General features: G+C 51.9%; 10 protein-coding genes across 10 annotated transcripts; 4 read left to right on the top strand and 6 right to left on the bottom strand.

Annotated features, from left to right (window-relative positions):
- The first annotated feature begins 2,066 nt into the window (after window positions 1-2,066).
- On the top strand, window positions 2,067-2,805 carry PV05_05305 (uncharacterized protein). The gene is made up of 4 exons (XM_013461795.1): window positions 2,067-2,223; window positions 2,294-2,385; window positions 2,432-2,508; window positions 2,562-2,805. The coding sequence occupies exons 1-4, from the start codon at window positions 2,134-2,136 to the stop codon at window positions 2,684-2,686; spliced, it is 384 nt and encodes a 127-aa protein (XP_013317249.1). The 5' UTR covers window positions 2,067-2,133; the 3' UTR covers window positions 2,687-2,805.
- Window positions 2,610-3,465, bottom strand: PV05_05304 (uncharacterized protein). Its single transcript, XM_013461794.1, has 5 exons — window positions 3,319-3,465; window positions 3,205-3,266; window positions 3,007-3,153; window positions 2,843-2,950; window positions 2,610-2,778 (listed from the first exon to the last, which is right to left on the bottom strand). Exons 1-5 carry the CDS (start codon window positions 3,359-3,361, stop codon window positions 2,767-2,769), a joined length of 372 nt encoding a protein of 123 aa, XP_013317248.1. The 5' UTR covers window positions 3,362-3,465; the 3' UTR covers window positions 2,610-2,766.
- A 92-nt stretch (window positions 3,466-3,557) lies between these two features.
- Window positions 3,558-4,607, top strand: PV05_05303 (uncharacterized protein; the record flags this gene model as incomplete). Its single annotated transcript, XM_013461793.1, has 1 exon — window positions 3,558-4,607. The coding sequence occupies one exon, from the start codon at window positions 3,558-3,560 to the stop codon at window positions 4,422-4,424; it is 867 nt and encodes a 288-aa protein (XP_013317247.1). The 3' UTR covers window positions 4,425-4,607.
- On the bottom strand, window positions 4,358-5,608 carry PV05_05302 (histone H3-like centromeric protein cnp1). The gene is made up of 2 exons (XM_013461792.1): window positions 5,165-5,608; window positions 4,358-5,112 (listed from the first exon to the last, which is right to left on the bottom strand). Exons 1-2 carry the CDS (start codon window positions 5,268-5,270, stop codon window positions 4,766-4,768), a joined length of 453 nt encoding a protein of 150 aa, XP_013317246.1. The 5' UTR covers window positions 5,271-5,608; the 3' UTR covers window positions 4,358-4,765.
- A 63-nt stretch (window positions 5,609-5,671) lies between these two features.
- On the top strand, window positions 5,672-7,508 carry PV05_05301 (uncharacterized protein). Its single transcript, XM_013461791.1, has 2 exons — window positions 5,672-6,169; window positions 6,219-7,508. Exons 1-2 carry the CDS (start codon window positions 5,777-5,779, stop codon window positions 6,771-6,773), a joined length of 948 nt encoding a protein of 315 aa, XP_013317245.1. The 5' UTR covers window positions 5,672-5,776; the 3' UTR covers window positions 6,774-7,508.
- On the bottom strand, window positions 6,830-8,937 carry PV05_05300 (uncharacterized protein). The gene has a single exon (XM_013461790.1). The coding sequence runs from the start codon at window positions 8,887-8,889 to the stop codon at window positions 8,032-8,034; it is 858 nt and encodes a 285-aa protein (XP_013317244.1). The 5' UTR covers window positions 8,890-8,937; the 3' UTR covers window positions 6,830-8,031.
- Window positions 8,938-9,502: 565 nt separating this feature from the next.
- Window positions 9,503-10,162, bottom strand: PV05_05299 (uncharacterized protein; the record flags this gene model as incomplete). The annotated part of the gene is made up of 2 exons (XM_013461789.1): window positions 9,503-9,555; window positions 9,598-10,162. The coding sequence occupies 2 exons, from the start codon at window positions 10,160-10,162 to the stop codon at window positions 9,503-9,505; spliced, it is 618 nt and encodes a 205-aa protein (XP_013317243.1).
- Window positions 10,163-10,660: 498 nt separating this feature from the next.
- Window positions 10,661-12,115, bottom strand: PV05_05298 (uncharacterized protein; the record flags this gene model as incomplete). The annotated part of the gene is made up of 3 exons (XM_013461788.1): window positions 10,661-10,973; window positions 11,021-11,936; window positions 11,983-12,115. The coding sequence occupies 3 exons, from the start codon at window positions 12,113-12,115 to the stop codon at window positions 10,661-10,663; spliced, it is 1,362 nt and encodes a 453-aa protein (XP_013317242.1).
- Window positions 12,116-12,593: 478 nt separating this feature from the next.
- Window positions 12,594-13,429, bottom strand: PV05_05297 (uncharacterized protein; the record flags this gene model as incomplete). Its single annotated transcript, XM_013461787.1, has 5 exons — window positions 12,594-12,722; window positions 12,770-12,809; window positions 12,861-13,226; window positions 13,277-13,335; window positions 13,397-13,429. 5 exons carry the CDS (start codon window positions 13,427-13,429, stop codon window positions 12,594-12,596), a joined length of 627 nt encoding a protein of 208 aa, XP_013317241.1.
- A 257-nt stretch (window positions 13,430-13,686) lies between these two features.
- PV05_05296 (uncharacterized protein) lies at window positions 13,687-14,666 on the top strand (the record flags this gene model as incomplete). The annotated part of the gene is made up of 2 exons (XM_013461786.1): window positions 13,687-14,502; window positions 14,556-14,666. 2 exons carry the CDS (start codon window positions 13,687-13,689, stop codon window positions 14,664-14,666), a joined length of 927 nt encoding a protein of 308 aa, XP_013317240.1.
- Window positions 14,667-15,193: the final 527 nt, after the last annotated feature.

Below are 15,193 nucleotides of genomic sequence, written 5' to 3'. Positions count from 1 at the left end.
TTCGACTCGTGGCCGCCACTCAAGTCGACATCGCTCCATCTTCCTTAGAGCGGGTCTCTCTCCGACTTCTCGTGCACGGTGCGGCAAGCAATGTTTCAAATATTCAGGAGGTTGCGTCAATGCACAAAAAAGACCCCCTCTAAGCTTCTCCTGCTCGTCGCACTCTTGCCCCTCCGACTCAACGCGTCCTCGGCGTGTTTTATCCCCTTGTTGAATACGGAGTATCTTGCTTTGATTCTAGCCTTGTGCCACGGTTCGCTGTCAAAAAGAAATGTTCTCCTGCAGGTCAGTCGTCAATAGTGGCAGAAAGGTAACCTGGATGCGCGGATTACTCTGGCAGTCTGGGTCTTACGGAATGCTTGTCACACGTTGCAATCGGACTGAGACCATGCTGAGTATTGGATCGCCTAGCAGAAACCTGCATATTCGCAGCCGCCGAAGTAGGGAAAGCTTGAAGTTCATTGGGCACCGAGAGCTCCTAAAACTTCTCAGCGGTCCTAACGAAGGTTACTCACGCTGCGTCTTCCAGATGCAATGGTAGGCCGTCAGCCTGACCCTCGACGCCCCCATGTCGTATTTCTCACTTCCAGTGCGCTACTAGACGCAGCCAAAAATTGGGTGTTGAACAATGTGCACGATGTGCTCCGAACAGACTTTCTGCACTGGCGGAGTGAGTGCTTGGAGAGGCTGAAGACTGGCCAGATGATTTGCTGAAACAGTCTAGTGGTCGATCGTGCTGCGACGAGTGTCAGATGTAAAGCCTCACCAGCCTGAAGCAGCAGTAACCTGCACATCTACTACAGTACTGAACGGGTCCCCGTTCAATTGTGGCCGTTGTCTTGAGACACTCCCTGGAATATGTCGTCCTACCGGGATATTATTTGCTCCGTAATCAAAATATATATCTTCGTGATTGTCATCCAGAGCTTGTGCAGAATCCACGAATGCTTTACTCTCCACCGTGCACATGATTACTCTTCACGCATCGCTAACGATACATCTCGGTACTAACTTAGTACGGGAGTATTTCCTTCCCGATCTAGGGAGCCACGAGGCGAGTCAACAAATGTCGTAGTGATGGGCGAATGATGCCTTGTCCTGAAACGCTCACTGGGACACTAGTTTCCCCAGGCGTGCCAGGCTCCATAGTCCTGCTTGATCCCTGCGTCGCTTGGATTGAGTACTCGTGGCGAAGCAACTTATCAATATTGCGCAGTCGGTGCCGATAAGAGTGGCATGAAATAAGCGAACGGCCTCGCGCTTGCGGTCACCGCCTATGGGGCTCTTCTGTGCGGTAGCGAGAAGCAATGTCCCAACGTCGACGAACGCTCAACGTGACCGCCGACCTTCGTACATTCGTAGCCCATGTGGTTTTCTTGTAGATTTGAGCTGGTATTATGAGCATCCATGGCCGCGCCAACTCAGTCCAAAGTGAAAGGAGAAATCCCTCTTGCGTTCGGCTGAGGGGCCAGGCACAATATTTACCCGCTGAATGGCCAACACCTTTATGAAGGGCCAATACAAGGCTCGATACCGCAGAATCTTGCACATCCTTTGTGTTTGCCTCTGAAAGCCAGGCAGTAGGAAGCGACTGCACCATGGCGATTGCCAATAGCATAGGCACGATAAGCTGCGACTTTCAGATGTCGGTGGCCTCTGAGCATTAGGATCATGAGACTCTCGAATGACTACCCTTGCTTCCTCTGCTCAACAGCTCATCCGATCATTCCGTTCTCTATGAAATACTGCGGAGTAGTGGTATCACGACCCTCTTGAGCCTCGCTATCATACCATCGAGAGGCTAATGTTCATCTTGTAAGCCTTGGGAACGGCAAGGGAACGTGAAGTCAGTCAGAGAAGATCTCAAAAATTAGCAAGAGATGATGGGTGGTTTACTGCGTAGGCGGAGGTGCGCAGCCTGAGACGTGTTCTGGCATCGCCTGGTCGCTCTTGACCCCATTGAATCATTCTGTCAGACAAACTCTACTGTCTTTCGTGCTTTTTCAGCCTTGCTGACATCATCCATCTTGGCAACGAGGCTAGCGGCTTTGCGGCAAGATTTTGATATTTTGCACGAGAATCCGTTCAACAGGATCCTGTAATTTGCTATCAATCCGCAAAGCGCCCATCATCATGTCCAATAGCGGAGACAATCCGATGGAAGACGAAGAGTACGAACACGGGGAGGAACTGCTTCTAGATGGGGCGAAAAAGTTGGTGATTGTAAGCGTCGCAAAACTTCTCCGCCACAAGCCTGAATTCCATGGTGGAAGACTGATGTTTCGACTCACAGCTTCCCGGCGCTTCTTCCCATGCTGCATCATTCCAGATCGAGAAGGAAGATCATACACTGGGCAATGCTCTACGATATTTCGTCAACAAGAAGTATTTCTTAGCACCCGTCAGTTTTTGCAATACTGATTGCTGCCAGTCCGGATGTCGAGTTCTGCGGATACACGATTCCACATCCATCTGAGACAAAAATGAACATCCGCATCCAAACATGGGGTGAGTCTAACTTGCTGAGCGCTGAAGTGCGTTACATATCTGACATTTCACAGAAGATACTAGGACGACGGCAGTCGACGCTCTCAGAAAAGGGCTGATTGATATGATGGAGGCTTGCGATGTGATCTCGGAAAAGTTCACCGAAGCGCGAGACGAGTTTGACGCAAAGCAATCGTGATGATTCATCGATGTTGGTTATGCATGGCGACGGCGCCCGGGTTTCTGTTTAGCTATATACAATGGCCGACATAATGACCGTTAATTTCGTCCCTGGAAAGGATGTTAGATCCCTTACAAGCAGTCTCTCGCTCTCGCTTTCTCTCACGAGACGTACCTCAAGGAATCCGGAGATGAAGTTCTTTGGTAATCTGGCGTTCTCGTCCTCTTCCGCCCTCCAGTATTTCATGACATGCGTCGTTTGTTTCCAGAAATTCAGGGTTTCCTTCAGGCACCCCTACGTCAGCTATGCAAGGTGTATTGTCCTCGTGCTGTACGAACCTGGAATTCCGCCTGGCTCTGCTGTAGCAGCACATCTACTGCTTGTAGATTGTTGACGTATCTATGTTTCTCGAACTCTTGTCTGACCTTCGTTCGAACCTTGGAGACTGGCATGTTCAAGGAGTACATTGTTTGTATCTCAGGGCCCTATCGTCTTTCAGCAACGTTCTTTAACATGGACAAACTTCTTAGTATTACAGCTCTGAGCCATTCGCGATAGGATTTGAGAACACGTCGGCGCGCATCTGCCCAATTGACGGCTGTAGATAGGTCAGCAGACTCGCAGGAATTGACTTGGAAGCATTGACGTACACGTCCGCGCCCGTTGAGCGAGGTATGTTGGGTTGATGACCATCTTCAGACTCTCTGCTCTCACACGAGAGTGCTAGATATGAGGTCCTGGAAGGCTGAGCGCAGTCTGCTGGATCGATGTTGGGGTGCAGGCCGGGCGGAGCTTTGAACTCGGCGTACCTGCTTCTTCTTCCCGCCAATCACCACCTGACCTCTATGCGAGTGGAGCAAGACTCTTTCTAAGAAAATGCTTGCCCTGAATGACATCTGAACACAAACTGCTTCATCTGAAACTGCGAGAGGCATCCTCACCAGCAAACAAGCCTGAAGCTCACCGAGTTGCCGAAATGGGGTCAATCGAAAGGACAGCACCGCTGTCATTGCCTAGGCGCACACATGTGCTCTCACGCACAACCAATGAGACAAAGATCCAAGTCTCACTATCACTTGACGGAGGTTCCCTCCTCGCCTACGAACCATCAGAGCATTTTCCGTCCTCAGTACCTACGGCACAGAAGCAGTCCCATCCAGATGTACTTTTCCCTTTGCCCAGCTCACACCATGCTACCCAGATTAGTCCTACGCAGCAGATTGCCATCTCCACTGGGATCGGTTTCTTGGACCATATGCTTCACGCCCTCGCAAAGCATGCCGGTTGGTCCTTAGCTATAAGAGCATCGGGCGACCTGGTCATAGACGATCACCACACAGCTGAAGATGTCTTCCTGGCAGTCGGATCTGCATTCAATGCTGCTTTGGGCAAACGCACATCTCTTGTACGCTTTGGTCGTGGAGACGCGCCACTCGATGAAGCTTTGTCTTGGGCTGTGATCGACTTATCAAATCGACCCTACAGTGTGATTGATTTCGGGTTCACCAGAGAAAAGATTGGCGACCTCAGCACGGAAATGCTCACTCACGGGCTCGAGAGCTTTGCTCAGGCTGCCAGTGTGACGCTGCATGTCAAATGTGTCTACGGACACAACAACCATCATAGGGCCGAGAGTGCTTTCAAAGCCCTTGCTGTGGCATGCAGACAGGCTTGCGAGAGAAGAGCTGAAGGCACTGTCGGCAGCGGAGACGTGACGAGTACGAAGGGAGTGCTCGGGTCGAGTGTCAATGGCTGAGGAGGACATCTCTCCCTTTGACATTCATCATGGATTTAGTCTTGTGAAATAAGCGATCTTCGGATCGGATTGGACCTCTGTCTGCTGTAATGTCTCGACTCGCTTGGTGGTGGCAGGGCACTGGGCTGATACCCCGACAAAAGAAGTACGCTTATACAATAATAACATAAAGCCCAATGCCGGCGTCCAAACATCTGACAATACCTCGCCCCAGAGGATGCGACCTATCATGGCTGGCAACCAAGACCAAAAGCCGTGCTGTAGAACCGCTCATGCGCCCAAACGCCGTTGCAATGCGTGCGTAACAGTTATCATGAAGTTCGCAGAAGAGGAACAACACATCAACCCAGCCCGCCCCAGGCGCCTCTTATTCTTCTCGCCAGCTGGATGTCCTTCTGCATAATCGTTACTCTTTTCGCATGTATGGCGCACAGATTCGTGTCTTCAAACAGATGAACCAGAAAAGCTTCGCTAGCTTCTTGCAAAGCTTGGATCGCCTGACTTTGCCATCTTAGATCTTGCGCTGCGCGAGCAGGGAGAACATCGAGCGCAATTTCTCGAACTAGACGAGCGAAAGGGAGTTTGAGTATGAGGAGATCTGTAGACTGCTGGTACCGTCGAATTTCTCGAAGGGCGATCGTTCCTGGACGGTATCTGTGCGGTTTTCTTGTGGGGATTGGATCGCCAGCTATGATTCTCATATCAGCAATAGTATGTAGAGCGCGACAATCAAGACTCACGTTGTGCGCGAGGCCGACCTCTCGGTCTTCCTCGAGGAGTTGTTCTCTGGCTTTTGCTGGGTGTCGTAGGCCCAGAACGACGTCTGACGTTCTTGGTTTGCGCCATTGTGCAGAAGTCTGACCTCGTGCTACCGAGAGCGAACCATCCAGCAGGCACGGTATTGCTGAGAGGAATAGTATTTCAGCTCAGCAATTGAAATCTAGGGTGCGGCGCAAGTAGTTGAGCATTCGAGGTCGGGGCGCGCAATAATTCGTGGAGCTGGTAGATGCAGCAAAAGGTGAGGCACTGAACGAGCGCAGTGGTTTTGGTCGTTTGCAAGCGTGTCTCGACACACGTCCAAGGATAATGCTGTCGGCGCAAGCTTTCGTGGACTTCGTCGAGTATTGCAAGTGGTCTCCAGGTCGCGTCGCATTGGTACGAGTATCTCCCCGGCGCGCGTCGGTCAGTGCTCGCAGCAGAATTGGAGATGGCCAACAAAGAGGAGCAGGGGGTCTCGCTGCCGACATTCCAGGAACCTTCATTATTCGACATCATTCGACACTCTGCGCCTCAGACCGACACAGTCCTCACAAAGAGGCCACCTACCACTCTTGCCCTCTAAACGCCACTACATGAACCTGTCGTTCCCTGTCTTGTCGCCCATTCCTCCTCCTGACAAATATCACCATGATTACTCTGACCTGCGCTCTCCGATCCTGACACAGTCCGTCCCTTCTCCTATCTACACCATCGTCCAGAGCCCCGAATTCTTCTCAGATTTTTCCCGGACCATCCTCCCATTCTTCCAGCTCATACCGTGGATAATGGCGGCCATACTTGGAGGAGGCGAGGAAGCCATGGGGCAATTGGGACAATTCCCGCTGGAGCAATGGTTCTTTGAGATGCCACCTTGTACCCGGTACTGGACCACGGCCACGGTCATCACGTCGATTCTGTTGCAGTGCAAGGTTATCACACCGTTCCAACTGTTCTATTCCTGGCGAGCGGTATACTACAAGTCACAGGTAAGAACCATCCTTTCCTCCTGCCTTGCACAAACGCTTACGATACCAGTACTGGCGACTGATAACCACGTTCATATACTTCGGCCCACCGTCCCTCGACCTTGCTTTCCACGTCTTCTTCCTTCAGCGATACTCGCGACTCCTGGAACAAGGTTCAGGCCCTTCACCAGCGGTGTTTTCATGGCTTCTCCTGTATGCTTGCACATCGCTGCTTGCTCTGAGCTCGCTTACAACATCGATACCCTTCCTTGGCTCGGCATTGTCAAGCACTCTGGTCTACATTTGGTCTAGACGGAACCCGGATACTCGCCTCAGTTTTCTTGGAGTCTTAGTCTTCACTGCACCTTATCTACCCTGGGTGTTGATGGCATTCCATATGTTTATGCATGGCAGCATCCCGAAGGACGAGATTCTAGGCGTGATCGTTGGTCACGTCTACTATTTCTTTGCCGATGTATGGCCTGGCCTACACGACGGACAGCGACCTATGGATCCTCCCGAAGTCTGGGTTCGGTTGTGGGAAGGACGACGACCGGGGACAGGCGAAAGGAATATTGATGGAGATGTGGCGGCCGCTGCAGCACGACCAGGAGAGGTACGGTGAATGAAGCTATATGATGGACTCATAATAGGGCACCACGTAGCTTTTATTGCGAACTCACGACTTAGACGATAATCTCAAAGATCATGCCATTTTTAAATCACGACATATCATACTGTGGCCCACGTTTTACCACAGGAATGGGCGTGGCACAGTACTCAGTACGCGGACTCAAGGTGGCCACATCACCTTCCTTCAGATGCCTTGGATGCAACGGAACTTTGCGTTTTAGCGGAGGAATTGGACAGCTCTTGCCCACGGAAATCTCCAGCCAAACGGCAAATCAGTGGAGCTTCGTGATCAGCTAAGCACTGCCACGTCCAGACACCAGCTCCATCATCACCACCAGAGCAGCACCCGCGCGAAAATGACAAGGATAGACACAACAATCGGGCACACTTTCTGTATAGAAGAGGTGCAGCAGCCTCAGGTCAATTCGCTGGACGATGGTTCCTTCTTGCCCTGTCGCCCTGTGTCGGATCAGCCTCATTTTCAGATTATTCGACGAGGCTGCCGGATGATTAGGTCAAACTGTGCGACTTTGGGCAAACGTCTTCTTAATGAACGCCACTGCTCCCTGTGACATATCTTCCTCCCAAGCTTGGTGATATATGACGATCAACGCCGTTGATGTTATGTTCGGAGGCGCCGTGGCCTTACGTGTGTCGTCACTGACTCCGTCGAGATATTCCTGGCAACTGAACAGCGCCCGAGTGGGAAATTATAGCATGATCGTCTGGCACGTGCCGCACCTTCAGAAGGGTTTGCGGTCCTCGCGCGTCCAGCGCATTTGCCACACCTTTGAAGGTTGTGGTCCTCAAACATCCACCGCACACTTTCTGCCGCACGCACAAAGATTTAGCCCAATTGACAAAAACTCTCCCACCAGCGTGTTGATAACGCTGGTGGTGAGGGAAACCCCCCGGTGGGATTCTTTTTTGTCGTCGTGGAAGAAGGATGCAAGCCGGGTTCGCAGCTCTGCATTGTCGTCGGTCTCGAAGGAAGGATGCAAGCCGGGTTCGCATGGCTGTGCATTGTCGTCGATCTCGGTGGAAGGTGACTCGATGCGGATTTGAACTCGTGACATTCTCGCCTAGAAACAAGCCGCCTTCCAGATTGTCGTAACGTAGTCAGTCGGCTAGACCATCTGGTTTGACCTGAACTTGTCACTTCGGGGTCTTTGTGTTGATACAACTTTTTGCCGACCACATATATATTCTTGCATTTTTGGGTATGTCCCATAGTGTTTAGCCAAGCCGATTCAATGCTTTGAAGCACTGCCCAAGTCTTCCTTCGCGTCTGGTCTATCCCAACTTTGCTTCTCCAGATGACGGACCTGTTCCTCTATCCTCTGCACCTTGGCATGATTCTCTCGTTTTGCAGCCTCTTGCAGTTCGAATGTCTTTTTCAGCTCCTCAACCATGAAAGGCTCCATGGCACTCTTCTTGCCGAGATTATAGTCATACACGACGACATCTTCCAGACAGCGTGCCGCCGGACGCTGGCGATTTTCCGACAAAATCAAGACATCGAGCATCAGTGACGTGGTCTCCGCGTCCGGACACGAGCGCAGTTTGTGGTACACCGAGATCCTATCCGGCCAGGTCATGGGGAACTTGAAGTCCACTGTGATACTCTTGAGAATCAACCCAATGCCGCGGTTCGTCAACATGTCCTCCCACTTCTGCCGATGCCCAGGATCCACGTACTTTGCGAAATTCCGCATCGTATTACACCGTCCACTCTCCGCATAACGGACGTACATAACATTGTTTACGTGGCCCATCGAATCTTGCTCGCCCCAGACGATGTTGTGTCGGTGCAGCCCTGCTCTTTTTGGGTCGGTCAGGTACCCCTCGCTACCAGCAACGATTGCACGCCAGTCATGGCCCAGAACGCGGAGGATCTCCCCGGCCTCGTCGACCAAACTGTTGGGCATGCCGAACGTAATACATTTTCCTACGCGGGCTTTGGTGTCGGAAAGCCAACGAGGGGAGAGGGCGGTCTTGCTCTGCTCTGGAGATGCCGCGCCGGCTGAGTAGTATCGTGGTCTGCGAAGGATGGTGACGGTGGTTCGGAGCCCACCAGAGGCACGCCAGACGGCACGCTGGGAGATCATGTTAGCAAGGCATTGAGGCACCGTTGACGACAGAGGACTCGAATTGTCAGATTCCTCGACAAATGAGTGGGAGAAAATAGTTCGCATCGTCTTTTCGGCTGCCCGGCGGAATCCCGGCGATATTTGGCCGACGAGGCTGGACAAGGCTGTGAGAGATCTTACTCCTTTCACGTTTTCTCCATTTGATCGAGCAACACAACAGTCAATAAGATCACGGCTAAGTTCACATAGACAGCATGTCGCTGATGAGCTTACTGCTTCTTCAGGCCCATATCTCGAAGAGATGGCGGTCCGCTTACCTTACGGACTTACCCCCATCATGCCTGAACATGTGGACTACGTCGACACATCACTCTTTCTGTGCTTCTCCCTTCAATGCCCTCAGCAATGCCAACCACCATCGGCACATATGACAGCGCCCGTAACAAAGCTGGCTTTATCACTCAGCAAGTACACTACTGTATCAGCAATCTCGGATGGTTGAGCCATTCTACCCAACGCCGTGACCGAGAAGTCCTCTTTCGACGCGGAACCTTCAATATTCATCGACTGTCTCATCAGAGGCGTCTCGGTAAAGCCTCTACAGACCCAAGGAGGTTAGCGTGTCGTCCAATCAACAAGCAGAGCCTGGCCGGGTAGCACCTAGCGAGCAGGACGAGAGGAGTTCTACTCACGGTGCTATGCAATTTACCCTCACACCTCTCTTACCCACCTCCTTAGCCGCACAACGGGTTAAACCGAGGACAGCGTGCTTGCTTGAGGTGTAGGCAGAAGTGCATTCTCGACCTTCCAGACTCAATCCACTTCCGGCATTGACCACGCTGCCACCTGCCCTTCCATCCTTGCCGATATACTTCAATTGGGCTCGGAGACAGTTCTTCATCCCGCTTACATTGACTGCGAAGACAAAATCCCAGTCTTCGTCGTCCATCGTCTCGATGGTCCCGACGTTGTGGTCTATGGGTATTGTACCCGCCATGTTCGCGGCACCGTCGAGAGCGGAGAACTTGGCGACGGTCTCATCGATCCAGCTGTCCACCTCTTCTCGAGAACCGACGTCGACCTTCTTCAGCAAGATGATTCCTTCAGCTTTGCCAGTCCCTTTGGTATGGGAAGCTTCCTGTCTTAGTTCTGCAAGTAATGTGTCGGGGAATCGGATGTCGCCGATTGACACTTTCGCACCAAGACGTAGAAGAGCCTTGGCGACTGCGAGCCCAATACCTGATGCACCTCCAGATATGGCGTACACTTTGTCATCGAAAAAGGAATCCATCTAGACAACGGAATACTTGCAACCAAGGACGCGGAACCCGCGGTCAATACGAAGGAGAAATTGTCGCGCTGAGCCGGCTGTGGTAGTGCGAAGTCTACGGGCCAATGTTCTTGACCTTATGCTTCACTCAGATACAACGGGGAATTCTTTGCCGGCTAGATTGAAGAAGCATTTTGTTCGTCTACATATGTGAGGAGGCAGCTCGGACAGTTTAATGGCAATTGGTCGATCGGCTGAGCAGGCCATCTAGGCAACAAGACCGACTCGAGCCAAGCTTGGGCATGATGGGGCATCTACTTATCGAGTATGACAAAGTCGCTGTCGCTGGCAACCACAGGGGTAGCATTATCAGTGTGACCCTGCGACAATGACAGTGAAGCACCATGGCTCCAGGAACGATTCACATTCAGAGAAACCTAACATCCAACGGGGTCGGGAACTGTAACCAACCATTTCCCGGCGAAACGATGAACCCCCAAGTATGCGCTCCATTGTAATCTACAAACGTGCACGCAATGCTGGAGGTGGCGCCATCTCCTTCTCGGCTTCCATCACACCAGCTACAGTCCAATCTTCGTGAACGTGCCCGGGATAGGTATTCGTCGACTTGAACGGCTTTCCATTTGTCAAGTGCTCGACAACATCATGCCACCGCTCATATGTGTATGCTTCAGCATCGTGAGCATACAGCCAGTTTGGCTGCGGTAGGTTGATGGTACTCGGATCCTTGTCGAATTCCTTCCAATTTGTCTTGTGCCAGCGATGCCTTGTCTCAAAGCCATTCCTTTGAGCAAGGCAAACTCTTTCATACCTAAGATGGTCAGTCAGAGCCTTGGTGAATGCATCATGAACGCTTACCGCAACGATTCATAGGCGCGAAGAGCTAGCGCAACATTGTCCTTGCCGGCAAGCTCCAAAGCCGATGCTATCGTCGTTGCATCCTCAATTGCTTGGCTGGCTCCATTTCCCGAGCTTGGAAGAAACGGATGAGCTGCATCGCCGCTCAGTGCAATGCGGCCCTTAGGCGACACCCACTTCTTTATCGGATCTCGCCACAGCAACTTCCAGTCTATGAGCTTCGTCTTCGGGGTTGCTTTTACCACTGCTTGCAATGTCGGATCCCAACCGTTTATGGCTTTCAACACGTCCTCAACCTTTCCAGGGAACGACCAAGTCTCTTTGGCCTCGTATTCATCCTTGTGCGTCAAAACATAAGCGATGCTGTTGAGCTTGTCACAGACCGTCACAAAAGCATGGACATCGGGCCCGATCCACGCATTCATCGAATCGCCTCCCTCCCTGAGGTGATTTGTTAGGGGATTGTCGCCCAGTGCAGACAATGGAAACCAGCCACGGTAGATAGCGAAGCCCGATGAGACAGGGCTAGTCGTCGAGGAAGTCACAAAGTGACGGCAGCGGCTGTGGACCCCATCGGCCCCAATCACCACGTCGGCAATATACCTTTCACCGTTGACAATGATGCCCGCTTCATGTTGGTTCTCGAAATACTCGGTTACGCGCACGTTCATGTGGATCTTAAGGCCGAGCGAGAGCACATACTGGTAGAAGGCTGTTTGGTAATAGCTTCGATGGGTATTGCAGAAGGGGAAGCCGTTGTTTTCCAGGACCATTTGCTGGGTATGAAGAACTTCGCCTTTCTCGTTGTGGATGATGGCCTCCTTGGCCCAAGTGCATCTCTTCTTCACTTCTGGCAGCACATTGCCCCATTTTGCGATGACTCGGCAGGCGTTCGGTGTCATCACAATGAGGTCCCCTGTTGACGATCAGCGAAGTCCTCAAGCAAAGTCCTGAATCAATACCCAGCATGGCAAAAGCGGGTGCTTGTTCGAATACCTCCACATCGTGTCCTTTGCGATGGCATTCGATCGCAGCAGCAAGTCCGCCAAACCCAGCTCCAACGATGATGACCTTAATCCCGGAGGACTTCGTCATGTCGTCGCTTCAGTCTCGTAGAAGGGTTTGAATCGCTCTGCACAGTGCCTCCCGACCTGGATGCTCTATTAAATGAACCTCCACTTCCAACATATCCAATTGTAACACGCCATGGACGGCTGGAGTCAGCCCTCCCCGAGTCACATGACTTGGATGCGGGTTACCGAAGCCGGTCGGTCGTGCGATATCAACCCCATGCCTATGCACAACTTGCTCCACCTGTCTCGGATGGGTGATGAATGCCCACAGGCAGCACCCCACGGGCAGATTCCAAGAGCATCACTCCGGGCTGCAGGGCGATCTGACAGGCACTAATAGGCCGCCATAAAGGATGACTATTCAGTACAGTGATCAGAGGCAGTCTTCATTATCTTTGAACCCTAGACTTCAAGAAGGGTTGTTCCCTTTCTGGTACTTGATTGACACGCTAATTTCTTTCCGAGAGTCTAGCTATTTGCCTCTCCTCGTCGTCTACGCATCATAAGCTACCAAAGGCTTTCTTGAAGCAAGCATGTATGATTGGAGGTGGTCCTGGAAGGTTCACATTTGGTGCCACCAGCTCAAGGAAATCTGGAAACTCAGGAGCATTGTTGAAGGCATGATGCAGCTGCAAAATAGTAAGCACTGTAGCGACAGATGGCAGAACCCACATACTTCGATGGAATCCCAACCGACCAAACTCCATTGGTTGTACCTATTGAGACCATTAGAACTGTCCAGGTCTGGATCGGGGACGGTCACTCACGGAGCTTCAATCTGTGGCTCTTGAAACTGAGCCACATAACCACGAGCAGCAGCAATCATTTTCCCGGCAGTCTGAAAGTTGATATAATGCTGGTGAACCTTGTCTCCGAACAAAGTGAGCGGCGCCATTTCGATTGCCTTCGCAGTGAAAAGGACTTCCAAGTCCGTTTTAGCATCAGAGAGGAAGCAATGTGTCGTCTTTGGTGGCTCTTCTGCAAGACGTTGGATCTCTCGGAAGAATTGAGCGTATCTTTCGCTCCTGACAAAGTTGATCACCGATTCGTAGGACTCCCATGTTGATGCCAGCACCGTTGTATTTGCAGCATCTAGTGCCGGTCCTATGAAGGCAGATCGGACCCCCTTTGCACTATGTCTTGATCAGGACCACACGTTCTGTCTTCTTCCAACATCACGTACTCTTTGAGCACCCCAAGAGCCGACTGTAGAGCCTCACTGATGTCTTGCACTTCTTTGTGCTATTCGAATCTTGATAAGCCATCTAGTAGAGCACAACATATGTATGTGCAAAATGCTCACCTTCAGAATCATGAGCTCTAACACAGGGGCCATTTCGGTTCTAGTGACGGAAAAACGTTGGAGGGTTCGAGTAATCACTACGAAAGAGTTGCCGTGGCACTCAAGATATACTGTACCATTGTACTCCGGCATTCGGCTGACGACTCCCGGGGTCCCGTGACAGAACTGCTCACCCGGCCCATGGGAAGCTTGGTGCCATGGCAAAGGTCATTTCACGAAAAGTTAATTGCTACTATTGTCGACGACGGCTGAAGCAACGTACTTCTCAAGTGACTATACTCGCTCTTCACATGGCAACGAATAACGCCGCGTTGCGCCTGATCGCCGTCACGGGCGCCACTGGTCTGCAGGGAGGATCCGTGGTGCGGCATCTTCTCGAAACAGGACAATTTCAGCTGCGTGGACTGACTCGGAGCCCTGACAGCGACAGCGCGACGGAGCTCGTCGGCCTTGGTGTTGAAGTTGTGCGGGCCGAGTTGGACGATGTCCAGAGTCTTCGCGAGGCGTTTCGTGGCTGCTACGGCGTGTACGGTGTGACCAATTGTTGGGAACATGGATGGGACGCTGAGACCAGACATGGCAAGAACATGGTTGACGCAGCGAAGGCAGAAAGGGTCAAGCATTTCGTGTGGTCTACCATGGAACACTCGGGAGAGCTCGACATCTGGCATTTCGATTCGAAAGCCCGAGTAAACGACTACCTACTGGATTCTGGCCTGGGCAGGACGTCCATCTACACGGCCGCTTACTACGAGAACTTTGAGAAGCAGCTCCGACCGAGCAGGCGAACGGATCCCAAGTCTGGTGAGACCTTCTACGAGCTTAACTTTAACGCGATCCTCCCAGACTCCAAGTTCTTCGCTTTTTGTGGGACAGAGATTGGTTCCTGGGTTACGCAGGTCTTCCTCTACCCAGATAGATACCTCGACCGTGATATCAAGCTGGTCGTCGAGTGGTTGACCACGAGGGAGATGGCAGCAGCTGCTTCAAGAGTCACGGGCCTAGACGTCCGACCGCGCGAGTGTACGGTCCAAGAACTCGAGAAGACTCAGGAGCAAGGGGAGATCTTTGTCGATTTGTACAGGATGACAAGGTACTATATCACGGTAAGCTACTTGCTCCGATACTGTGGTTGTAATCTGACTCTGGGGTGAAATAGCACCCTCCGGAAACAGGGGTCCGTGATCAGGCCGAAACGTTACAGATGTTCCCGAAAGCTTCAACATGGGAGGATTATGTCAGGAAGCACGGAAGAGACATCTTTGGATAGTATGATACGTTGCTCGGGTTCCTGTTGGTTGCGCTGTTGATGTATCTCCGGGGTCTGTTGCTCCGATGGCTGTGGGGTATATCCAAGCGAGACATAGCGAAATGTTTTTCGCGGGGATATCCTGTTGAGTTATGCCCTACCAAGGGTACATCGAAGGCAAAGCGCTTGCTTGTAAAGGACAAAAGCTCTTCAAATACTCGCAGGTGGTGGTGACCTTTGCCGTTGTCACCTGTGGCTCGCCACTTTTTGCCCCTGAGACGGCAGCCTTGATGTCCGGAGGCTCGACGGCTGTTTCAGGGGTGGCCGGTGCCAAGAACTAAGGCCTGGCTGAATTTGGTTGCTTCTTCTTCATTGAATCGAAAATTGTCTTCCTCTTATGAAGCAGTCCACCGTCGGTTAACTGAGCAGACATGAATCCTCAGGTGATCTGGCAATACAGCAGCGACTACGGCGAGTTTGAAACTTTTGCGCTTCCGTTGGCTCCTCCCGGCAAGCAAGCTATTCCCAGCAATGTTGGGGTAAGACAG

The sequence above is a fragment of the Exophiala xenobiotica genome, assembly GCF_000835505.1.
Source record: "Exophiala xenobiotica strain CBS 118157 unplaced genomic scaffold supercont1.3, whole genome shotgun sequence".
Taxonomy (NCBI): domain Eukaryota; kingdom Fungi; phylum Ascomycota; class Eurotiomycetes; order Chaetothyriales; family Herpotrichiellaceae; genus Exophiala; species Exophiala xenobiotica.
The sequence above is the reverse complement of the archived record's forward strand: the minus strand, read 5'-3'. Positions and strand labels throughout refer to the sequence as shown.